Genomic DNA, 26,991 nt, shown 5'->3' with positions numbered 1-26,991 from the left:
ATTAGTGACACCTAGTTCTAAATTCTCCAATTAGAGAGAACATCCTCTCTACATTCCTACTATCTCTCTACATCTATCCTGTTAAACCTTTCAAGATCTTGTACGTTTAGATTAGGTCACATCTAATTCCTCTGAACTCCATTGCATAAATGCCTATCCTTTCCACCCTTCGCTCAGAAGACAAACCTACTCATTCCAGATGTTTGTTTGGTAAACCTTCTCTGAACTGCTTCCAGTGTATTTATACCCTTCCTTAAATAAGATGACCAATACTGTGCACAGTACTCCCAATGTGGTTTCACCAGTGCCCTGTATAATTGAAGCATAATTCCCTACTTTTGTATTCAATTCTTCTCACATTAAATGATAACATTCTATTAGTTTTCCTTCTTATTGTTGTATCTGCAGTATAACGTTTTGTGATTCATACACAAAGGCACTCAGATTGTCCTTGCATTTCAAAGCTCTCAATCTCTCAGCGTTTAGATACTATGCTTCTTTTTCATTCTTCCTGCCGAAATGGGCAATGACACTTTTTTTTTACATTTTATTTTATTTGCCAACTTTTTGCCCACTCATTCTATATCCCATTGTAGACAAAAATAAAAATTGCTGGAAAAGCTCAGTGGGTCTGGCAGCATCTGTGGAGAGAAATCAAAGTTAACGTTTTGAGTTGAGTGACCCTTCCTCAGAACGTCCTCTGAAGAAAGGTGACTCGACGAGAAACGTTAACTCTGATTTCTTTCAGATGCTGCCACACCTCCTGAGCTTTTTTAGCAATTTCTATTTTTGTCTGTGATTTACAGCATCCGCTGTTCTTTTGGACTTTTATATTCCTTTGTCGCCTTCTTATGTCCTCTTCACAACTTAATTCCTGCTTATCTTTGTGTCATCTCTTCCATCAACTTATTTTGCTCACACAGCGTGTTCTGCACTGTTTTCTTCATATTTTCTTCATATTTTCTACGTGTCTGTGAGCTTAAGTAATCATCACTAAATTCCCTTCCTGAAAATGGTGGTTTTCCACTGAAGATCCATGGAAAAGATAATGAGAGTTGTGACTGTCACAGAGTTGATCAGTTATTTAAGGAAGCGATTAATCCCTTCGTGACTTTGTTTGAATACGATCTCGTTCCAAAGGAGAGAGTGAATGCAATGAAACACAAAAGGATTTAGATCATACTGGCAGTGGCCAGGAAGACCTCACTCCACTGTTTGTCCCAAGCTATTTGCAAAATATGATGTATTCCAGATCCAGACCAGCTCTTAGAAGGATCTTGAATCTAAAACATTTTAAAGGACTTGAACTGGACCTATAGAGGCTCAGGCAGTGGGTGAGTGTAGTGTTTTTAAAAAAAAATCAGTACTGAAGTAAAATACTGTCAATTTGAAGTGAAAACAGGAAATCATAAAATAGCTATGATTTCACATGATGAGGTGGCAATTAGAAAACTATTTATGAATCTGGCTTTCCAATGGGAATGATACTCACTAGAAGCTTGAATCAGAAATTGTTAAAATGCTAACAGCATTAATTTTAGTAGTCTGAAAATTGTCAGCCAACGTTGCGATATTTGTGGCTGGCAGGTGAAACTCCCCACTAGGAATACAAGAACACTAAGAACAAAAGTAGGCCATTTAGCCCCCTGATGCTTTTATGTCATTAAGTTGGATGATGATTAATTAGATCAGTAGCTGTACGTAGTCAAAGTTATCCCTTAGTTTTGCAGCATCAGGGACTCTAATAAAAGCAACACTGATATAATTTAATATAAATGATGCTTGACATGTGAAATGAAAACAAAGTGCTGGTGAAATTCAGCAAGTCTGATAGCATCTGTAGAGATAGAAACAGAGAACATGCTTTGACTTGAATATGACTCTTCTTTAGAATGGAGAGGGCTGGAAGAGTGATGTCTATTATGCTGTTGGAATAAGGGAGGAGGAGCTATTAGAATAGATGGCAAGGGGATTGCTAATGGTAGTAGAGAAATTAAATAGATGAATAGTAGGTGTTAACTGCAGGAGTTAATTCAAGAAAGTAGGTCAGGGGACTGGCTACGAGCTAGCTGGTCAGAATACACTACTGTGCATGTGTAAATAAAGGGAGACTTGGTGATGGGATACTGGCCTCTGTAAAAGGAATTAAAAAGAAGAAAAAATGGTCAGCTCTGCAGATAGCAACCCATGTAGGCAAGACATGAGGCGGGGGTGGAACAAAAAAGGAGGACAGAAATCATGGTTTGAAATTGTTGAACTCAGATTTGAATGCTGAAAAGTGCCAAGTGGTGATCCTCCATTGTGCATTGAACTTCACTGGAGCATTACAGGAGGCTAAGGACAGAAATGTTAGCAAGAGAGCTGGGTGGTATATTGAAATGGCAAACAACCATAAGGTTGGAGACATTCTTTTGGCAGAGGGGAGGTTTTCTGCAAGAAGGTCACACAGTTTGCATTTATTGTCATCAGTGTGGAGAGGACCATGTTGTTAGCAGCAAATCCAGCACACTTCAATGAAAAAAAGCACAGTAATCACTGTTTCACATACAAGGTGTGTTTGAACCTTCCACGGTGAGGAAGAAGCAGTTTGAGGGGCAAATATGAAGAGGTTTTGGGAGTGACGGCGGAGTGGATCGAGGTTTCAGGGAGGGAATAGTCCATGCAGAATGTTGACACAGGTGGCGAGAGAAAGAGTTTGGTTGTAGCATCCTACTGGAGATGACCAAGGATGATCATTTGATTGCAAAGGTTACTAGTGCAGAAAATGAGGACTAGGAGAACCCCATTATTGTTGTGGGAGGGAGGGGAAGATTGAAGGAAGAACTGTGGGAAATGGGTTGGATATGGCTGAAGGCCTTGTCATCAACAGAGTGGGAATCCTGAGTTGATGAGATCCTAAGTTGAAAGTACCATTGTGGAAAATAGCATGTCCAGGACAGATGTGACAGAAAATGAGGAAACTGGGAGAAAGAAATGGAGTCCTTAATGGAAGCAGCATGTGAAGAAGTGTAATCAAGGTAGCTGTGGGAATTGAAGGATTTGTAATGAATATTAATGGATAGAATCCTCAGAAATGGATCAGGGATGTCAAGAGTCAGAGATAGACTAGTGAAGGACAAAACTGCTGAATTTTTCTAATTCTGAACGAGAGCAGAAAGACATCATCTGTGTATCAGAGAAAGAGCTGTGGATGGGCATCCAGTTCCACATACCCCACAAAGTGACTGGCATAACTGGGGCCCAAATAGATACTCATAGTCACACTTTTTTTACTTGGAGAAAGTAAAATGAGTTCAGTGAGAAATTGTTCAACATGAGAACAAGCTCAGTCAGATGGACAAGTGTGGCAAGACGCAGAAAATCTTTCATGCCATCCTGAAGGAGGATGAATGTGTAGAGGGATTGCACATTCAGGTGAAGGAAGGCAACTGGGACCAGGAAGCTAGAAATTCTGGAACTGAGGTAACATCATAGAAGAAATATGAATGTAATAATTGAAAATGTTATGTATTACTCTTCCAGGAAATTAAATTTATTTTGCTTTTATACAGGTTACCTCAGCTGCTATAAAAGTTCGGTTGGAGGAGGCTGAAGCCACAGAACAGAAAATTAATTCTGCTCGTGAGAAATATCGCCCTGTGGCTACTCGTGGATCCGTCATGTATTTTGTTGTTGCTAGCTTGTCTGAAATAGACCCAATGTACCAATTTTCTTTAAAATACTTCAAGCAGGTTTGACATTTTCATTACTTAATACTAACGAAGTACATCACAACCTCTGGAAATCTATTGAAACATCTGTTGTTCATCCTTTATTTTCAACAATGCAATACCACTCTTGTCATTGGTGATTTATGAACTGGAAACATGGAAGTATTTAGTATTTAGATCCAAAACATATATTTTATTAGTCCTTAATAATGTTTTATCACTGTTTTATGCTTCAGGTAAATACTTATATCTGCCATGTTTTCTACTTCAAACACCTGGGTTAATATCTCATTACCATTGTCTAATCTCAAAAATTCAAAATCTATAAAAGGCTGAGTTCCAAGCATTCCACTCTGGAGAGGTTAGCACTGTTGCCTCACAACGCTGGGGACCCAGGTTCAATTACACCCTCGGGTAACTATCCATGTGAAGTTTGCACATTCTCCCAGTGTCTGAATGGATTTCCCCAGGGTGGTGCTCCAGTTTCCCCTCTCAGTCCAAATATGTGCAGGTTAGGTGGATTGGCCATGTTAAATTGCCCATAGTGTCCAGGGATGTGCAAGCTAGGTGATTTAGCCATGGGAAATGCAGGATTACAGGGATAGGGTTGGTGCGTCAGTATGGTTGGGATGCTCTTCAGAGGGTCAGTGTGGACTGAATGGGCTGAATGGCCTGCTTCCATCCCTATTTGTCCTTGAGAGGGTGGTAGTGAGCTGCTTCTTGAATTGCTACAGTGCATGTGGCATGCGGTGTGGTTAGCACAGTGCTGTTAAGAAGGGAATTCTAGGATTGTGACCCAGTTGACAGTAAAGGGGCATCAATATTGTTCCAATTCAGGATGGTGTGTGGCTTGAACAGGAATCTACAAGCGGTAGTGGTTCCCTGTGTCTGTTGCTGTTGTGCTTCTATGTAGTAGAGTTCACAAGCTTTGAAGATACTGTTGAAGGAGCCTTGGTGAGATGCTGCAAAGCATGTTGTGGATGGTACAAAGTGCTGCCATAGTGTGTCTGCATGCAGGGAGTAAATGTCAAAATTGATGGATATGATGCCAAACAGAGGGACTGCTTGGTCTTAGATAGAGTTGGGTTTCTTGAATTCTTGAGTTGTTGGAGCTGAATTCAATGAGGCAACTGAAGGTACCTGTGACTTGTGCCTTGTAGATGTGGACAGTATTAGATATTTAGTGTTTGTGACCACAGTTACCTAATGTAGGCAAAGTACCATTCTTGAGGAATTTTCAGCTGATTTGTTAAATTTGTCATTTGGATATGCTGCACTAGTTAATTAATCAAAAAAAAATACAATCCATTACGATTGAATATGGTTTCCTGATAGCAGAGGTAAAATAAGCCATTGACATGGAATGTGTCAACCTCACTCAAGTCATGAAGGCAACTTTCTGCTGTCTAGCTAAAGTGACAGGGAATTCTTCCTTGTGTATTTGCTCAATCTCTTCTGGTTCATTGTCCATCTGAAGAAGACACCTCCCTGGTGAGGACTGCCATGTACTATGATTGTCCAATACGGCCTACTGGATGAGGACTGCTGCTTAGGTAGCTGGCATCTGATACTGAGGGTCTCAGGAGGTGACCAAGATGATTCTTCCACTCAACACATCTGGGCTGAAGATGGTTGCCATTGTTTCAGCCTTGTCTTTTGCACTGATGTACTGAATATCTCCATTATTGAATATAGGGATACTGGTGCAACCTCTTCCTCTGTCAGTTGCTTAGTTGACTGGAACCGTTCTTGACTAGATAAGGCAGATCTGCAGAGTTTAAATTACAACCATTGCTTAGCTCTGTCAGTTGCATATTGCTCCTACTGTCTGGCATTCAAATAGTCCCTTGTTGTAGTTTCACTAGGTTGATGACTGAGGTATTTTTTAGGTATGCCTTGTGCTGGTGCTGGAATGCCCTTCTGTACTCTTCTTTAAACCAGAGTTAGTCCATTGGCTTGATGATAACAGTAGAGTGAGGTATATGCTGGGACATGAAGTTCCAGTTTGTGGTTGCTGCTTTAAAACAAGTATCAAATATTCCAATAGACTGCATTGGTGAGGAATTGTTATTTACTGTGTGATTTTTCTTTTGGTAGCTCTTTAATCAAACCATCGAGACATCTGACAAGACCTATAACCTGCAGAAACGTCTGAAGATTTTGTTAGATGCAACACTTTTCACTGTTTACACCAATGTTTCCAGAGGTCTCTTTGAAAAACACAAACTTATATACAGTTTTTTGCTGTGTACTGATATTCTGCGCCAAAATGAAGAAATCTCAGATGCTGAATGGAACTTCTTCCTTAGAGGGTCTGTAAGCTTGGATAAGGTATGCTTTATAAACTCAGCTTTATGAAGCCATATACAAAGTCAGCAATGGGAATCCCCAATGAAATGCTGAGTCAACTACATTTTGCTCAAAGCTTGAGCCTTTGACATATGATCAATTATTACAGTGTGAATGTTTGTATGTGTATCTAAAAGTTTTTCTATTTAATGCTGAGAATAATTTCTTAATTTATATTTGTTCTTTTCACTAGCTTTAGCATTATATTAGATATGAGCAATGAAATGTTATTTAAAAAATGTATAGCAAGCTTTTTGTCCATCTTCCAAACCCTGCACAAATGAATTAAGAAACTTCACTGGGAACTTAAAAATATCTGATTCGTGCCTTGCTGAAGTGTGATCATTAATCTTTTATACGGGCAGAAATGGCAACTGCTGTTGGTGAATTCAATGGTGGCCAACATTTTGATGCATCACTAAAGCACTCTTAAAAGACTGAAAATACTTTAATCGTTGCATCATGTAGTATGGCTATGGGAGTGGTGGAAACTACCCTATATTCTACTGCAGCAGTCAGATCTTTAAGTATGGCAAAGACCCAATGCATGGCAAGTGTTAACTGGGTTGCCTTCTGTTTATGGATGGATGAAAATTTGGCAGTTGACGCTTATGTGCAACCATCAATATTTCACCTACACCAAAATCAAAAATGACCTCGGTCTTGATAAGGGGTCCTTGACTATAAAAGTGCCACCTGTTCTATGAAGAACTACAGTGCACCATCAATGCCATTGATCTCCAATTTGACACTGTTGAGATAGATATGCTGAGTCAGATGCTTTCTGTGCACTGCTTTAGTGAGGTGCTCCTCAAAATGTTCAACAATATCAGCAATTAAAGCTCTTTTATTCCTTTAAGTAATCCTCTGAACCGTACAGGAATAGTGTGGATATTAGCTGATGGCTGCAAACATCAAATTGTGTGATGGTGCATTCTCTGTAAGGCTGTTCTCCCCATGCCCTACTCCACATGGACCTAAGACTTCTGTTGGAGCTGGATAGGGGAGATGCGACAAGAAGTATTTGTTAATGAAAAGTCATAGCAGAGACAGATGAGTGGCAACTCAGAGCAGGACCAATTCATCACATAACGTGTGAGCTGGAGATTTCAGTAAAAAGAAAGAAAATAGGATAAGGTGGCCAGTTATTTTCTTTTAACAGCATTTGATGATTTGTCACCATTACAGAGAATAGCGTTATGTTCCAGATTTATGAATTGAATTTCAAATTCCCTTGTGTAAGACAATGGTTCTGAAAGGGTTATTGTTAAAAACTGCATTAAACTCCACTCAAACAGATGATCTCATGACGACAGGTGGGGAAAAGCAGAGCAGCTCTGGATCTCAAAGGAGACAGACCCATATAATCTAGATCTTCTCATCATCTTTGTAACAATGTCTATGTTACTAATACATCTCGTACCTGATTACTACCATGCAAAAAGTAAAATTTTGTTTAAGACAAGTGCATCTTCTCATGCATATGTGGTTCTCCTCTACCACTAGACATCTAATAGGCCCACTAGACCCAGACATAGCAATCAATGGTAGCAGCTTTCTGCCCAATCACAGATTGGGAATGATTGAAGTTGCTTGCTGATACAACTGCAGTGGCGGAATTTGAGCCCATGGGCTGGAAAACTAGCCTGTGCTTCTATGTTACTAGTCCATTGACTGTACCACTGCTCCATCATCTCCCCATGTTCTTTAAAGTTCAGAAGAATGGGATGATGTGTTACTAGAATGTTCACGATTATGAACAAGCTTCACAGATGTTGATTTGCCTCGCTGGCGAATCCAGCATAAGGGGACATGAGATAAAAGGCTGATCATTCAGGACTGATTCATTCAAATCAACGTGAATTTTTTGTGATTCTGTGTCCGAGGTTTCTGGATGTGCCATCATTAAATATATTTAAGGCTGTTGGAATCACAGGATGTAGGGAACCAGCAAGAAAGTGTAGATGAACCCCAAAATCAGCCATGTTTGTATGAAAGGTAGAGAAGGTTTGATAGGCCATATGGTTTACTTTTGTATCTCTTTGATATGTTCTCATGTTTACACTGCAGCTATGATTTGCCAATGAAGGAGGAGATAAACAACTAAATTGTTGGATGAAGTGGTGATTTAGCAAACTGGAATGGTGTTGAGTTCCTAAATTGTTGTTGCATTAATACCTGTTCAGAAAAGTGGAGAGTATGCCATCACACTCCCAGTTTGTACCTTGTAGGAAATGAGAGGCTTTTAAGAGTCTATGAAGTAATATGCTACAGAATTCCCAGTTTCTTTCTGCTCCAGTAAGCACAGTATTTTTGTGATTAGTTGATATGCATTTCCAATCAGTGATGACTCCAAGCTGCTGTAATGGCAGGTTGAATCTCAACAATGGCAGTTCAGTTAATTGTTGAGTGGTAGCACTTAGGCTATGGTAATAGCTTATTACTTTTGAGGTGTGAATTTTTTTGCCACTGAGTAGCTCAAGCAAGGAACCAGTATGGACTGCATCATTATCCAATGAATTGCATTTTAAGGCTGCTATTTCAATCAGGATTTAGGATTCAGCATGTTGAGTCAATAGTAGTATCATGGAAGTTTCACATTTAGTGATGAAGACCCTGTTCAAGAGTCAATACTGTGTTCAAGTTACTCTTCTGCTCCCTCCACGAGGAAGAGCATTGATTCATCAGTTGCTGAGCGAGGATTATTGGTAATGAGAAGAAGGTTTCCTTGCTTGTGATTTCATGGTGATGGGGCGGGCAAGGGGGAGCCAAAAATGTGTTGAAGACTCCCTGGAATCCCTTCCACCGAGCTGTGTACCACTCTATCTTGACCTTTGTTGAGTCTGACCTTCCGAAAATGTGAAATGTCCCAAGAATGGTGCTAGAGGGATCTTGGCTATTGGCTAAAGGGTATGATTCTGTGATTATGATTGTATTAGAATGTTGCTTGACTAGTTGGTGGGTCAGCTCCCTCAATTTTGTCAGGAGTCTCCAGATGTTGATGAATGCTAATTTGAAGGATCAACTGGATGGGTCGTATGTTCCTCATGTTCCTCATGTTTGATGCTGAGCTCACAGTCAAGGGTGACCTGTATTTTTCATTCAACTTATGGTGATGTTGATTTGTTGGGGTTGTCTGAGCGTAATTTCTATTTGCTTCAGGCTTAGGATAAGCCTGCAATTGCATTCCATTCATGTACTGATATTTAATATTACAGTTTAGAAATATGTATGTATTTGCTGTGCCAGGTATATTATGCATTGAATTGAAGAGCTTTAGATAATCATTTTTCAGACAAATTGAAGAGGTGTGGTTATATCCAATATTTTGAAGGAGTTTTGCAAGTTTAGCATAGTCATTGTTAAACTGTACATCCTCACTTTCTCAAGTGCCTAATTTAAAAAGCAAAGTTTCTGGTCATAAGAGACTAAGTTTTCCTTAAGAAAAGTAGTGAGAGGCCATCAGAGGGAGCGGTCTTTTTTACAAACCCTAGTTGTAGCTCATGATATTTCCACTGACATTAAATACCGTGCAATGTTCCAACTCAGAACATCCAGATAAATTGCTGAATTATGCAAGGTTTTTACCCCAGCAGAATGATGAGTACAGCAGTCTGATTATTTTCAATTTTCTTCAAGGCTGACATGCCATTGCACCAAATTAATTCTCAACAAAGGATTATTTAATTGGAATTACAATAACAATGCTGAATCTCACTTTTCCTTGATTTCTAGGAGCGGCCTCCAAAACCAATGGCTCCTTGGTTGAGAACTGCAGTGTGGCATACATGCTGTGACCTTGAAGACAATTTACCATGCTTCAGGGGCATCACCGAGGAAGTTATTGCGACTCACGTACAGGTCAAATTAGGTAAATATCAAAGCAATTATTCTAGTTTCCATAAAGATGGTACAGGTCTACATACGGTTGCTGCTAACATCACTTATTAATCATTAGGCAGCCGCTGGCCAACCTTAGCTCTAAGGCAGGAACTTAAACCCTTGTTCTGTGCTTCTGACAGTCTTTTGTTCTTTCACTGCTTCTGTGTAGTGCAGTTACATCACTGCTTACAGTCTATGAATGCTGTTTACTCACTCAAGGATTACATCACCCTCAGGAGGTCGCCACGTTTGTTTTACACTGACTGGAACTCAGGATGATTAGTAACTAGATGTGCTTTCATTGTGATATTGAGTTCTTAGCACTTGACACAGTTAAGTATTTAGTAACTCTATACTTAGCATATTATTTAAAAAATATTTGAATTTTGAATCCTTTATTCATCACAACTCCCAGCTCTGACATGAGAGATTGAGAAACATCCTGCAGCTTACAGCACAAGGTGCTTGGTAGTTTTGTCAGCGGCTGAAGACAAATAGTCAGTGTTTGTACTCGAGACGCGAGGGCAGAAAATTTGATAACATTTTGCAACCACTTTTACAGGACGTCTTGACGTTGGTATCAACCCACCAACTTGGGATGGATACATAACAGAGTTACCTCTATATTCACCAAAACCAGCTGAGGCTGAAGACCAAGAATATGTTGTCACTGGGCACTGGAATGAAAGACTGACGTTATTTCAGAAACTCATTTTAATTAAATCATTTTGGGAAGAAAAGGTATATTATTAAATTGATATGGCTACTTCACCTTTACTTTTGATGGACTTAATTCTTAATAAAAACAATAAGCTGGATTTTACCAGACCCCAGGTGAAGGCTGATTCTCAGTAACGTGCTGCGAGATGGGCTGGCTACCTGCTACATGGAGACAAGCAGCCAATTTGATTAAATTACAGACCATTTACCTGGGCCATTTTTATGGTTGTGAACTACTCCCACTGTTCAGGGATGCCACAACTTCAAGGCAGATGCCAATTTGCTGTAAGCCAGGGCTCATCCGAATGGAAGTTGCCCCAAAGTCCTGTTCACACTGAAAGGTTTCTCCATCTTCCCCAAGGGGTCTACTGCCGTTAGCTCCTAATGTGTTTTCATTATTACACAACTGTCGTGGGCGTATCCACCTTGAGATACCCCTGAAATTTCTTGTATTGAGCAGAGGGAGGAATAGCTGAGTCCGGACACTTGACCTATGTTTTACTGATCTCCTTTATTCAAGCATGTGCAGGGGAGCTGAAGGACAGAGAAATGTCTCTTCTCTGACCCCCCAGAGCAACAGTTACAGCACATGTTATTGTGTCAAGATACAAAAGGCTACAATCCTTGCATCAACCACCAATTGCACAAGATGTTACACACAAATTTGTACAATATGATTGATACAATAATCTATATTTAGTCAGAGTCATCCTATTCCTTGTTCTTGCCTGTCTGAGTAGCCCATGTTCAGAGTTTGCTCACTCCCTGTGCATGCTGAGGTGTGTTTGTGCAAAACTCACTCCTTCGCTTACCTGCTTCAGTAGCTTCCATCTCTTCCATTGGTGCTGTGAGGCTTTGGGAGGACTGCAGCCTTCCAAAAAGGGCCTGGCAGCAGCAGCACATTGAGCCCACAAGCTGGCAACTAGGAGGCAATAAAACCACCCAGCTGTTCCTGCTGCCTACAAGTGCGGAAGTGGGAATCTGCTCTTCAGTCTGATTTCAGAGTCCCAAAACCGAGAGTAAAATTCAACCATGTGTGGCAGTTTCGTAATACTTTTCCACAAGTCCATGGGCAGATTTTAATGGGACTCCTGCTAGTGGTTTGGCAGACAGGAGCCTGTAGAATTCTTTAGGGGGCATTCCTACACGTCTCCTAGCCTGACCTCAGTTCTGTGGGGAGGCCCTGGTCCCAATTAAGTGGCAAGTTCATGACCACCTAAGGGCCTCTTCCCATTTTAGAAAGAGCTGAGAAGAATACAATTGTGCAAGAAAACCTGCTGCTGAGTGAATGTCACTCCTGCTTTTCAGGCTCCCCAGGACACTTAGCTTCAGAGAAGAAAACACTGGCTAAGATCTTCCCAAATCCTTAGTATATTTCTAAAGGTAGGATCAATAGCACCTCAGTTCTTTGCCAACAGGAGGCAGACGGCCAATTAATCCAATTATTTGACCTTTTGAAGGCCATTTTACCATGATGCCGGGATTTTCACTCTGGGCTATCAGCACAAAGAGGGAGGCTGCTTTCCTTAATTGGGCAGTAATCCTAGCAACAGCATCTCATTTGACAACCTCCGATACAGGCCATAGTTCTGCTGCTTGTCCGAGCAGACTCGCGATCCATATTTGGTCCTCACTATGTGATCCAAGGCATGCCAGAAAAATTGTAGCTCGTGATTTACACTGATAAACACAAGTTAAACAAATGTGGAGATTTGAAAAGGGATGGGAGGTAGTTGAGGGGAAAAAAAAAAGTATGTAATAGTGCAAATGCCAGATGTGGTTAAATGACAAAAGACACCATGGTAGCAAACAAGGGGAGGTACAAATGAGACAAACCTGGAACAATTAATTGAGCTCAGTGGAGGTGGAAATAAGACAGAATAGGAGCCGTAATTAAAGTCTTAAAGTGGTTAAATTTGTTGTGGCTGGAAGTCTGCAAAGTGCCTTGTGGAACAATGAGATGGTGTTGCTGAAACATCATTGGAATTGGATTGATGCTAAGGCTGGAGAAGTCACAACAGGAGTCAGATAGAGAATTGAGGTGGTATTTAACTGGAGGCTTTGGGTTACAATTGAAAACTGAACAGAGCTGTACAACAAAGTAATCACCCAATCTGATTTTGTAAATCGCCATTTCAACATGATGCTGGGACAACTGTTGACACAAGGTTAACTATAGACGGGATAAATGTGAGGAAACTTAACCTAACTATCTTTGTGGAGTCATGAGATTTCTTTCTGCATTGTCCTGGGGTGGGGAGGGGGTGAATCGTGGTAGGCAAGAGTGATATGTCTGGCATTGCCATAATCTTCAAACTGGTATCAGCAACTTACTTGGAAGTCTCCCTGCATTCCCATACAAAACATGCTCAAAGCATTTCTACCTCACTGTCTCAAAACCCAGGGAAGTTGGAAGAAAATCTCCTGCAGGTAGAAAATAGTTTAAGGCATGTTAATAATTGGATTGTTTCTTGCACTTTTTCTAGGTAGTATTTGCAATCACAGATTTTGTCATAGAAACTCTTGGACAGGAGTTTGTGGAGAACCCTCCTGTGGATTTAGCTACACTTTATCAGGACATGTCAAATAACGTTCCCCTCGTTTTCATATTAAGTACTGGTTCAGATCCGATGGGAGCCTTTCTGAGATTTGCAAAAGAAAGGGACTACTCTGACAGGTGAGTTCCATGTTTCGTTGGCCAAAATATAAGTTTCCCTTTTCTACAAATAGTCAGTGCTTGTTGGTGAAGGGAATGGTCTGGAAACATTGATGACCTTGATGATGGTGCTTACACCAGCCTACAATGGCATCAGTGTTAGAGTTCAAAGGATTAGTCAAAACAGAGCTTTGCACGAGGCAACTGAGCACTCAGAATACCACTAGAAGGGTATTCTGGCAATCATCTGCTGTTGCAACAAAAAATACCTTCATCTGCCTGGCATTGCCCAGGTTCTTGTCACCTAAAACCTCAGTCATCTCTTTTAGTCCCTGTGTAGATGGGTTTTATACAAAAAATAATTGTGATGCTAGGTAACATCTTTGAGCACATAAATAAATGATCTGCAGTTACAGTTAATCACATGACCCTATTTTAACACTAATGACAATGCAACTGCATGTCCTTGTCTTCAGGGGCTTCAAATTGCAGATTCAGCCGAAGTGATTTTCAACCCCATTAATATAATATTACTTCAGACCTGCCTGGATAGCAACATTAATGTTCTTGCCAGGAATATTTAGTGGTCTCTGAAAGGCAATGTCGTTAATACTGTTCTAGTATGAGGTCGCACCAGATGAACAAAGTATAGCTTTCTGTGGTAGTGAAGCAAAAAATCTAGCACAGATCTCCTGTCACAGGCCATATCATGCCTTTGGGTTTCAATTCATGTTGGGCCCATAAAACAGTGATTTCTGAGTTTGTCAATGTAACGGCTACGGAATGCACCTATGTAATTGCGTTAGCTTTGGACACTGAAAATTGTGGCTTTCCTGGGGGAGCAAATGAGTGACAAATTGTAGGCTATTTCTTACAATTAGAAAAAGACAAGTACGTTTTATAAGAAAAGTGGACATATGTAAAGATTGATTTTAACCTTGCCAGCATAATAGGAAGGGGCAACTAGATGGCCAGATGGTGGTCAAATGCCTCCAATTGTGCTCAAACTCACTGGCTACCGTTGTAATGGTACTTTCAGGCATTATTTGGACTCTGACGCAGTTTTAATTGCTCACAAGAGAGGAACAGAGAGTCTTAAAGTCTTACAGCAGCTTTGGAGGCTTTTTTGCTATGACCACCTATGTTTGTGAAACAGACATAAAGCCCACAAAAGGCCAATGGGCTGCATAAACAAAGGGCACCCCTCCATAGGTTGTTCCAAATCTGGGTTTTCCAGCAATTAGGGGCCATAATCCTATCACTTACCACCTTAAAAGCTAGCTTGGCTATTTTCCGAAAGTCAGGTGACTTTCTGTATTCAGTAGGTAGATCAAAGACCCAATATTAAACGGTTGATTTAATTTCAAAGAAACCCCATAGATTTGCTCCAAATTCATGGTTTTAAAAATAACTTTTTTAACCCAGAAAGTGAACAGAGAATTCAGTATCTTTCAGTTTTTCACAAAGTCCACAAATGTAAATGTCTTTCCAACATATCTCTTCTGACTAATTTGTATTCACTTTTTTTACTTGCTTTGATACTGTAGGGTAGAGTCTATTTCTCTGGGACAAGGACAAGGGCCTATTGCTGAAAAACTGATTAAAGAAGCTATAAAGACAGGAAACTGGATATTTCTTCAAAATTGTCATCTTGCAGTTTCCTGGATGTTAACAATGGAGGAGTTAGTAAAGTCATTCACAGAGCCAAGTAAGTAAAGGTAAAATTATCTCCATGCGTGAAATCCATCGATGGACTAGGTTATATGGGTTAAATGTCCAAGCTAAATGGTTTTGTCTCAGAATGTTTATCTATTTTCTTTATATGTCGATAACGAACAGTTGCATTGTCATTGGTGTTAAAAATAAGGTCATGTGATTAACTGTAACTGCAGATCATTTATTTATGTGCTCAAGGATGTAACCTAGCATCACAATTATTTGAAATTCTTGACATTCCTTGGTGTTATTAAATCTTTAAGAAAAAAAGATATAATAAGAGTAGTAAAATGTAATGAAGTATTGGAGAAAATATTCCATGGAAATGATTTGATTTATTATTTGCGCATGTACTAAGAAACAGTGAAAAGCGTAGTTTTGCACGCTATCTAGACAAATCATACTTTACATAGGTAAACCAGGGTAATACAACTGAATGCAGAATATAGTGTTATAGATGCTGGTTGTCAATGTCTGTGTAGGAGAGGTACATGGGCAGATTGCCATGGATCATACTTTGAGATGTTGTAACCCTTTGTCCACCGTGGAAGTCATTTGGAACAAGTAGCTATTTGAATTTGCCAGGTGTGTGCTCTGGCCTTCTTATTCATGCTTCCAAGCTGTCAGACAGCAGAATTGATAGATTGATTGTTGTCACATGTACCAAGACACAGTGAAAAGTGCTGTTTTGCATGCTATACAGGCAGATTGTATCATACAAAGTCCATTAGGATTGCAGAACAGAGTCCAGAATATATGTTACAGCTGCAGAGAAGGTGGAGAGAGAGAGATCAGAATTAACATTTGAGACATCTGTTCAAAAGTCTAACAGCGGGGATGAAGATGTTCTTGAATCTACTCATATGTGTATTCAAACTTTTATATCTTCTGCCCGATGGAAGAGAGTTTAACTGGGGTGGGAGGGTACTTTTATAACTCCTTTTATATCTTCTGCCTGACGGAAGAGAATGGAAGAGATTATGTTGGCTGCATTCCCGAGGCAGTGGGAAGTAGGGGTGGAGTCAATGGAAGGAAGGCTTGTTCTCTTGATGGGCTGGGCCACTATGACAACTCTAATTTCTTGCAGTCTTGGGCAGAGCAGTTGTGATGCATCTGGATAGGATGCTTTCTATGGTGCACCCATAAAAATTGGTAAGAGTTGGCTGTGTTTTGTGCTATTCTGAATATTTGCACTCATATGATATGAGAATTTAATACAAAATAACTGAAAAGGAAGTTTTGTTTGTAAAATAGTGACTGTAATTCTCAAAGTGCCAATGTCTGAAAATATGCAAAGAGGATGATATTCTAGGACATCCATTTGATTCACAGTGCCCAAATCCAATTACCTGGAAGTAGCAGCTGTTTTTATATGTTGCTCAAATGCTGGTTAAACTATTAAGGTGGAGGTCTTTGAATTCTTTCTAAAGTAAAAGTTTCACAGCATTTTTATTTTTGAACAAAAGACATTTCAAAATAAGTGTATGAAGTGCATGAGTAGCATGTTATATTTATAGTAAAGTCATCATAGTCCCGTAGAATCATAGAGTCGCTCTGGAGAGCGAGAGATGACTGGTGAGGGTCACCTTGCCTCAGGTGAGGGGAAAGGGAGCATTCTCCATGGTAACCTCAGCCAGTGCAAGAATTAAACCCACGCTGTTAACATTAGTTTGCATTGCAACTCAGTCATCCAGACAACTGAGCCACGTTTTATGATTATAGCAACCATTAATTAAAAAGTAATATTCATTGAAAGTTGCTTAGGGTCAGTTTTTCATGAAGACAGAATCATTTTTGGACAGTAAAAGAAAGGGGACCAGGTGTGTTTCATTCAGGTGGGAAAGCCAATCTTAGCAGAACCATTTGAACTGAATGTTGAATTCAAATGAATCCCATTTTGACTAGTCTGAGGGTCTTAACACTAACAGTAAAAGACTTAGGAGTTGATGATGTAGATATTATCACAACAGAAGGATAAATACAATCTGTGTCACTGTCATGATCTGATTTTTTTTAAAAATGCCTCAATTTTTAAACTTAGAGAAAACTGCTGCTTAATTAAGAGTTTAAAAAAATCTCTGTTGCATTGACAGGCCAGGTTTGAATGAGACTGTAGGATCAAGTGGGGCAATTGCAGTAGACTTGTTTGTTGACAATTCCCCAAGGGCTTTTATTATTTCATTGTGAATGTTTGGCTGAGTTTCAAGAAGTGTAATTATCTTATCTAGAGGCTCAGATTGACTAACTAAAAATGATCTTAAGTAGATAGCTGCCTTTTAATAGTGTATCTAAATAGAGGTTTGCTATGAGCTTAATGATTTGAAAATTAAAAGTTTTGAATGAGTGTTTTTAAGTATCAAGTCTGCTTTTTTTATTTGCGCGGGGAATATGTGTGCTACTGGATCAGCCAACGTTTATTGCCTATCCATAATTGCCTAGTAGAAGATGATGATGATTTGCCCTGCTGAACCACTGTTGTCGCTGGTGTACAGAGTCATCCACAGCTTTGTTAGGAAGGGAGTTCTGGGATTCAGACCTTGCGATGTGGTTCAAAGTGAGGATGATGTATGGCTTGAAGGGTAACTTCAAGGTTATGATCTTTCCATGCATCTGTCTTTCTAGGTTGTAGAATTCAAAGGCCTGGAAGGTGCTGTTAAATGACTCATTGTGAGTTACTGCAGTCCATATTGTAGATGGTATACGTGGCTGCTACTGTGTACTGGTGGTGAATGGAGTGAATATTGAGGGTGGAGGGTGGTGTGCCATTCAAATGGGCTGCTTTGTGCTGGATGGTGTTGAGCTTCTTGAGTGTTGTTAAAGCTGAACCCATCCAGGCAAATAGAGTATTCCATCAGACTCCTAAGCTGTGCCTTTATAGATGGTGGACAGGAACAAAAACAGGAACTGCAGGCATGAACTGAGTTGCTCACCACAAAACTCTTAGTCTCTGACCTACTGGTGTAGTCATAGTATTTTTATGACTTGTCCAGTTCAGTTTCTGGTTAATATTGACTTTCCTAGGATTTTTGTAGAGGGAGATGCAGTGATGCTAATGAAAAAGAATGACAAGGTGCAATAGTTTAATTCTATCTTGTTGGAAATGGTCATTGCCTGGAACGAGGTATGAATGTAACATTCTCCTTATTAACCCAAGTTTGGATATTGTTCACTCAGAATTTGCTTGCTGCATATGGGCATAAACTGCTTTAGTATCTGAACAATCACAAATGGTGTTGAACATTGCACAATCTTCAGCAAATGTATACCAACTTTTGACCTCCATGATGGAGGGAAGGTCATTGATGAAGCAGCTGAAGATAGTTGAGTCTAAGACACTCACTTGAACTCCAGCAGAAATGTCCTGGAGCTGAGATGATTAAATTCCAACAACCACAACCATCTTCCTCTGTGTTAGGTATGACTCTAACCAGTGGAGAGTTTTCTCCCCTATTCCCATTGAATTCAATTTTGCTAGAGGTTATTCATATTGTATCGTGACAAATGCAGCCTTGATTTCAAGGGCAGTCACTCTGACCTCACCTCTGGAGTTCAGCTCTTTTGTCCATGTCTGGACCAAGTCCATAATGAGGTAGAGAGCTGAGTGGTCCTGGCAGAACCCAAACTGAAATCCTGATATTTGATACAATTAGGCTGCCATCATATTTCAGCTGAGAGAAATCTTTTCAACTTTGAGGTTGTTCTTCTTTTCAGGAGAAATGTTTAGCTTTCTACTGCAAACTTTCAGAGGTCTCTTTTTCCATGGACGGATCCAAGTGTTACTGGAAAGACAGGAACTGACTCCAGAAGCATGTTGCTTCACAACGTAGGCTCCATTTCTTGGAAACCAAGGTTGTCTAGCGGCTAAAGCCATAAAACACTCTCTTATCTGTCTTAAAAACTTGATTTGCTTTCACAACTTCATCTGAGTTTTGGCAAACAACATGAGTACGACCATGGACTTTAGCCTTTTGACTTTTCAGTTCTCAGAGTTGCATGGCAAACCATCTTCAATCTTGAAATTGTCTAAATCCTTGCAACATTTCCTGCTTTCTTCACGTAATTACTTTTAAGAACTGTGTGTGGAACTCTCCAAGGCACAGAATGATGTGGCTTTGATGACAAAGCTTGGAAAATTGCATGAGCTTGGCAGTGAGGCAATTTTTGATATTAATACTAGTCAGTTAGATTCATATTGAATGATGAGTGATATTAATGAGAGACAAGCCTATTTTCATGAATTAACAATTCATTATTAGTTAATCTCACTCATTTATCCACAGTTTTCCATTCTCCCATACAGAAAGTAGATGGCAGCAATTCCCAATGTGAAAGTCAGAGTGGTTACCTGGCATCTCTAGCTTGCCACTTGGTCCTCCAGACGACCTTCTTGGACACCAGTCACTCACATCTCAAGGCGTGCTTCATGGGTAGTGCCCACATACGTTCTACATCCATGGAAGTTGTCGTCAGACTCTACCAGCCTCATTGCACCCTCATGGCATATCTCTGATCCATTTACAATATGGCTATGCATTTCAATGCTACATTTTTGAGTGCACTGGGACCTTTCATTATAATGCTGCTACAAGAACACTTTGCAGTCAGGGACAGGCACCAATTTCAAGGATTACATCTCAGGGCTGTTTGCTAAATCTCTTAATGCTCACATTTTGCCAACTTTGCTGCTCACAGCATCCCTGCTTTGCCTTACCTCAGGTGCCAAAATCCCCACTCTGCAGTGTTCCTACAGCCAAGGACACCTGTTCGCTGTGAAAGACTGCCAAGTTCAAGGACTGCTGGCTCACTCCTTATGGAGCTCCAGAGTCATTTGTAAGATGCCACTCACACACATTGGTAGCACCCACTAGTTTACCAAATTGGGAGGGTAGCTTCTGAGGGTTTGCTGGCATTGCATGATGACCCCTCTGCTTTCCAAGCAGTGGGGTAAGGACCTAAAATTTGGCACTGTCAGCAGTGATTTGTTTCCTTAGATTTTGCAGCAGGGTTTTATTTTTGTTTGAACTTCCCCTGTATGTGAAGACTTTGTGTTGTTTATAAATTAATATACAAAAGTCAGAACATAGTTCATGAGAGTAGATGATCTCTGAAATGTTTATTCTCCATCTCTTTACCAGATATTGTGCTTGTATAACTATAAGACGTTGTTATCTTTCTTATTGTTTGCAAAAATAGATATTTGTATATCATTGAAAAATATGTATTTTTCCAGATGCTGTTATTCATGACAACTTCAGGCTGTTCCTAAGCTCCATGCCTACCACCACCTTTCCTGTTACAGTTTTGCAAAACTCAGTCAAGGTAATACATTCTGAAATTTGCAAGGTGCATTTTTCCCTAGAAAAGCATTAGATGGTTAATTTGACCCATCAAAGCACTGTATTCCGGATCATAATCAACTGCTGTGTGAAAAAATGTTATTCCAAGTCTAGGCATGGCATATTATAGAACGTAATATAAATTTGTGGCACAAAGCAAGGTTGCCTTATTAGATTAAAAGATTTTGATCTTCTACGGCAATAGAAAACATAGACTTGCCTCAAGCCCATCATTTTATTTGCTGTGGCAATAGTGAATGAAAATGCTGTAATCAACTCAACTTAATGTCTTAATTTCCATTGAATTGACCAGCATGTGGCTCAAACTTCACTTGGACCACTAGATGGGGCATCTCACCACAAATAAATTATGAAAATAGTATGAGTCATGTAGAATTAACAACAAAATAGCAAATTGTTTTTATATTGTGCTTTCAGTCTAGTAAAATATTCCCAAGTCTCTTCACAGAATCATTTTCAAATAGCATTTGACACTGAGCTACATAAGGAAATATTTGGACAGATGACCAAAAGCTTGATTTAACAAAAGGATGCTTAAGGGAATGTCTTAAAGGAGGACTGAGGGGTAGACAGTCAGAGAGATTAACGCTTTGGTCTTGGAGGAGATTTCTGCACATCCAGTGATGAATGTCAGACAAGTACGATGATAGTTTAGAGACATTGGAGGAAAAAGATAATATTGAGTCTTTAGTATACCTGTGAATTGATGTTGCTGAAAACTGTCATGTAGATGAGAAACAGAAGGATAGATTCTTTGGATATATCAGAGGTAACAGTGAGTGGGAACAGAAAACATTGAAGGATGTCCTGTGGCTATGACTGGACAGATGAAAATCAAATTGATTCACTGTAATCCCACTGAGCAGCATGAAGTTAGAGTGGTGTTGGAGGAGGATCTGCAAATAGTTTGAGAAAGATAATGCAAGATGCCGTATCAAATGGGCTGAGCTAGTACTATGACGGGGTGGGAACCTTACTGAGGAGGGACTCAAACATGTACTTATGGAGAATTGGCATGGAAACAACAATCGGTTCATTTACTTTAGGAAGTTAAGGAAGGTTACAGATGAGGTGGCAATTTGGAAGAATGGAGGAGTGAAAGGTTGGTTTCTTTGAGAAGAACAATGATAATGGCTGAATTGAAGGGGATGAATGAAATAGAAGTGGCAGTCTGAAGAGGGGATACACAGCTTTACAAAGCAGCATTGCAGGGCAGTTACCTAGGTAATAATACACAGAGACTGGCAGGGAGGGACAGATTGTGCAAAGATAAAAATCAGTGGCAAATGGGTCAAAGGTGAAAAAAATTGTTAAAAAAAGGCAAAATAAATCACTCTTTACTGCACGTAGCATTCACCGCGAAATAAAAAATAGAATTAATGGCATAAATGGAAGATAATGGGTGTGATCTTATAACCGTTACAGAGACGTGATTACAAGGAGATCAAAACTGGGAATTAAATATTCAGGGGTATATGAATTTTCAGAAGGACAAGCAAAAAGGAAAGGGCGGTGGCGAAACTTTTGAAGTTTGAGATGAAATAACTACGATAGCAAGAAATGTTCTAGGATCAGATGATGTAGAAACCACATGGCTTGATGTAAGAAATAACAAGGAGGTGGAATACATTGCTGCCCCCAACAGTAACTATACTATAGGAATGGAAATAAATCAGGAAATAGTGAGGGCATACTTAGAAAAAAGGCAAGTAGTGGGTGACTTCAATCAACAGAATGGAAAAATTAATTTGGCAAAGGTAGCCATGAGGGAGAATTCATAAAATGTATTTCAGACAGTTCCCAAGTACGATATGGTGTTGATCCAACCAAGAATCTCAGAATAAAAGGTCACCTAGGAAACAGTTACCATAACATGGTAGCATTTAGCATCCTCTTTGAGAGGGAGGAACTCATGTCAGAAACAAATGTGCAAAACTTAATTAATGATAATTACAAAGGATGAGGGCTGAGTTGGCTGGAGTGGACTGGCAAAGGAGTTTACCATGAGTGACGACAATTTTTACGAAAATAGTTTGACTCACAGCCAAGACACATCCAGGTGAGAAAGAAGGTTCCATGAAGGAGATAAACTAACCAGTGAAGATGAGGATAGTATCAAATTGAAACAAAAAGGACGTATAATAAGATTAGTTCTAAAGCAGAGCATTGGGAAACAAAAATAGAGAAAATAAACTTTGAGGGTAAACTACAAATCAATATAAAAAAGAGCAGTAAGATCTTCTTTAAATGTATGAAAAGGAAGAGAGAAGTGAATGCGAATGTAGGCCTCTGAGAGGATGGGACTGGTGAAACGATAATAAGAAACCAGAAAATAGCAGATGAGTTAAATAAACAATTTCCATCAGTCTTCATAGTAGAAAATGGCATTCCAAACATATTAAGTAATCAAGGGGAGAGGAAATAAACACAATAGTCATTCACTAGAGAAAATGCATGAGAGAATCTAATCGGGCTAAAGGTTGATAAGTCCCTTGAACCTCCTGGGTTGCATCATAGAAAATTAAAGGAAGCAGCGAAAGAGTTAGTGAATGCATTGGTAATAAACTTCCAAGGATCCTCAGATTCCAGGAGTCCCAGAGGATTGAAAAACTGCCAATGTTAAAACCTTATTCAAAAAGGCAGGGTGAAGAAAATAAAAAGTAACTATAGGTCAGTCAGCCTAATGTCTGTCATTAGGAGCATATTAGAATCTGTTATAAGGAACATATCAGCAGACCATTTAGAAAACATTGTACAATCAAACAGAATCAGCATGGCTTCTTGTAGGGGAAATTCATGCCTGGCAAATTTATTAGAATTCTTTGTTGAGGAGGTAACAAGCAAGGCTGATAAAGGGAAAATAGTGAATGTAATACATTTAGATTTCTACAAGGTGTTCAATAAGACACCACACAAAAGTCAATTTAATAAGATAAGAGCTTTGGTGTTAGAGGTAGTCTATCAGCATAAATAGAAGATTGTCTTCTTTTGTTAAACTAAGTTGGAATAAGGATGCATTTACAGGATGGCAACCTGTTACTAGTGTTACACTGCAAGGATTGTGCTGTGACCACAGTTATTTACAATTTATATTAATGACTTGTGTAAGGAAAGTGAATGTACTATAACCAATTTTCCACATGACACAAAAAAATAGGTAGTAAGGGAAGTGATGAGGATAACAAAGAGACTATAGAGATTGATACACAGCTTAAATGAGTGGAAAAAACTTGGCAGATGAAATATAAGTTTGGAAAGTATGAGGTTATGCACTTTGGGAGGAAGAATAGAGGAGCTGAGCATTGCTTCAAGGAGAAAGACTGTGGAAAGCTGCAGCACGGAGGTATTTGAGGGTACTCGTGGATAAATAATAAAAAGTTAGCATCCAAATTCAGAAGGTAATAGGGAAGGCAAAAGAGAATTTTGGACTTTATTTTAAAGGAAATGGAGTATAAATGAGGAAAGTATTTACTGTGAACAGTTTTAGTTATCTTATTTAAGGAAATATATAGACATCGGATGCAGCCCAGAGAAGGTTCACTATACTGATCCCAGGAATGTAAAGATTTTCTTAGGGGGAGAGGTGGAGTGGGTTGGGCCTGTACTCTTTGGAGTTTAGGAGGATGAGAGACAACTGTATGAAAACAAAAGAATTATTAATAGGCTTGACAGTGTAGATGCTGAGAAGGTTTTTCCTTTGAGAGAGTCTTGAAATCAGAGGACATAATCTTAGAGTGAGGACTCACTCCTTGAAGACAGATATGAAGAAATTTCTTCTCTGAGGGATTGCAGCAAAGGTTCACCAGGCTGATTCTGGGGATAGTGGGTCTGACAAATGAGGAGAGATTGACTAGGTTGGCATTGTTTTCGCTGGAGTTCAGACGAATGAGGGGAGGATCTCATAGAGACTTATTTCTAACAGGACTGGACAGGGTAGGTGCAGGGAGGATGTTCCCAATGGTGGGTGTGTCCAGAACCAGGGGGCACAGTATGAGGATTTGGGGTAGATGATTTAGGATGGGAATGAGGAGACATTTCTTCACCCAAAGAGTGGTGAGCCTGTGGAATTCATTACCATAGGAAGTAGTTGATGCCAAAACATTGACTAGATACAGCACTTGGGTTGAATGGGATCAAAGGTTATGGGGAGAAAGCAGGATTAGGCTATTGAGTTTGATGATCAGCCATGATCATGAAGAATAGCGGAGTAGGCTAGAAGAGCCAAATGGACTCCTCCTGCTCCTATCTTCTATGTTTCTATGAATCCTTGGAATTCAGAGGGCTGTGGAGGCTGCTTTAAGTATATTCAAGGCTGAGGTGACAGTTTTTTAACCAGCTAAGGAATCAAGGGTTATGGAGAAAAGGCAAGGAAGTGGAGCTGAGGATTGTCAGATCATCCACGATCTAATTTTAAAGCGGAGCAAACAAGATGGGCTGAATGGCCAACTTCTACTGCTATATGTTTTGGTCTTACCGACAGTACCTGAGAAGAGAGAACCATTAACAGTATAAGCTAAACTGACAACCCCAGTAAAGGATACAACTCATAAGTTTTAAATTATTATAGATTATGCATGTAAACAGCTTTGACGGAATTCAAAGTGTATTTGGAGTGAGTATTAGTCATTGATGTAGAGTGAAACAAAAATAACTAGCAGCTAATATTCTCCTTCAGGTCACAAATGAACCTCCAAAGGGACTGCGTGCTAACATTCGACGAGCTTTCATGGAGATTACAGCCTCCTTCTTTGAGGAGCATACCTTGGGCAGGAAATGGAGAAAGCTAATCTTTGGCATTTGTTTCTTCCATGCTGTGATTCAGGTAAGGTTTGTTAAATTATCAAGCTGTTACTGTGAATTAGCTTGTTTCAATTTATTTCAAAATGAAATTCAGCATGTTTCAAAACCAAGATATTTTTGCATTGAAATGATTTAATAGTAAAGTCTTTTTCAATGGAGCATAGGAGGTTGAGGGGTGACCTTACAGAAGTTCATAAAATCAAGAAGAGCAGAGATCAGGTGAATAGCAAAGGTCTTTTTCCTACGCTAGGGGAGTTCAAAACTAGGAGGCATATTTTTAAGGTGAGAAGAGAAAAATTTAAAAAGAACATGAGGGACAACGCTTTTACACAATGTGGTCAGAGTATAGAATGAACTGCTAGAGGAAGTGGTGGATGCAGGTACAGTTACAACATTTAAAAGACATTTGCTTAAGTATATTGAGAAATAAGGACCAAACGCAGGCAAGTGGACTAGTTTACTTTGGCAGCATGGTCGGTGTGGACTTGTTGGATCGAAGGGTCTGTTTCCATGCTGTATGACTCTATGACCATGACTCTTAGATGTTTGTTTATTGATGTGACCTGGTTTAATAGTTGGGTATAAAATGTATTGATACTCTGGTAAATTGCCTATCTTGTGCATGGAATGATATTGTGATGTCTTGCTTCAGGAAAGGAAGAAGTTTGGTCCATTGGGCTGGAATATCTGCTATGAGTTTAGTGATAGTGATCGAGAATGTGCTCTTCTCAATTTGAATCTGTATTGTCAAGGAGGAAATGTCCCATGGGATGCTCTGGTGTACATTACTGGTAAGCCCTTGTTCTTTACTATTGTTGGGCATATTTTATTCTGAAATTAGCAGTGTGTAAAAACAAAATGTACTTGACCATATACATAGTGTTATCAGCAACATTTTGCATAAGAAATATAACATGAAGATGCTAGAAAATAGGAAGCACGTTAGATAGCATCCATGGAGATAGAAACAATAATTGTTTCATGGAGATAACGCTTCAGAAAGTTCTGATGGTGGATCATCAACCTGAAATATGTTTCTATCTCCTGACCTACTGAGTGCCTTGTGTCATTTTCTGTTTCTATTCCAGATTTCCAGAATTCCAGTAACAACTCTGACATCTAAGAAACAAGTGGCAAATTTCCCAAATACGTCCTGTCCACAAAAACAGACAAGTTCAATTCAGCCAGTTACTGTTTCCCAATTAGTTTACACTAAAGAATTGATGGCAGTTGTCGTGAAAAGAGCTGTCAAGTGGCATTGACTTAGCCATAACATGCTATCACTGCTGAGTTTAGGTTCTGCCAGGATGTCTGGGCTCCAGACCTCATTACAGCCTTGTTGGAAACAGGGATAAATGTGCTGAATTCCAGAAGATATGTGAACGTGACCATCCTTAACATTAAAGCATTTTTTGACTGAGTGTGAGGTCTAGGAAACCAGCAAATTTGAAGTCAATGGGAATTGATTGATTGGAGTCCCATCTGACAAAAATAGAATCAGTGGTGGTTATTGAAAGCCATTTTTGTCAGCCCCGGTGCTGTATGATTTCCTCAGTATAATGTCCTGGGTTCAACCATTCTCAGCTGCTTGTTCAATGACCTTACCTCCTTACCACTAAGCACTAAATCTATTTCCTGTATTCTATCTTTCACTGTTTGAGATCCGATCTACAACAGTGGTGTCTTGAGCAAACTTGTAATTGGTCACTTTCAATTCAGCAATCACTTTTAATTTCTCCTGTTGATATTCATCCTTTGTTGCAAGTGCTGCTTCCATATGATGTTTGACAAAGATGATGAG

General features: G+C 39.6%; 1 protein-coding gene across 1 annotated transcript in view; it reads left to right on the top strand.

Moving 5' to 3' along the window:
• The window catches only part of dnah6 (dynein, axonemal, heavy chain 6), a 199,709-nt gene that overhangs the window by 134,021 nt on the left and 38,697 nt on the right, over positions 1-26,991 (top strand). Inside the window, exons 51-59 of the mRNA XM_048620328.1 lie at positions 3,552-3,731; positions 5,808-6,041; positions 9,795-9,930; positions 10,504-10,682; positions 13,148-13,338; positions 14,865-15,025; positions 20,264-20,352; positions 25,066-25,212; positions 25,843-25,981. Of these exons, the coding sequence (XP_048476285.1) occupies positions 3,552-3,731; positions 5,808-6,041; positions 9,795-9,930; positions 10,504-10,682; positions 13,148-13,338; positions 14,865-15,025; positions 20,264-20,352; positions 25,066-25,212; positions 25,843-25,981 (1,456 nt within the window). The remainder of the gene's footprint in view (positions 1-3,551; positions 3,732-5,807; positions 6,042-9,794; positions 9,931-10,503; positions 10,683-13,147; positions 13,339-14,864; positions 15,026-20,263; positions 20,353-25,065; positions 25,213-25,842; positions 25,982-26,991) is intronic.

This window comes from Rhincodon typus, chromosome 3 (assembly GCF_021869965.1).
Source record: "Rhincodon typus isolate 14 chromosome 3, sRhiTyp1.1, whole genome shotgun sequence".
Lineage (NCBI taxonomy): Eukaryota > Metazoa > Chordata > Chondrichthyes > Orectolobiformes > Rhincodontidae > Rhincodon > Rhincodon typus.
The sequence above is the reverse complement of the archived record's forward strand: the minus strand, read 5'-3'. Positions and strand labels throughout refer to the sequence as shown.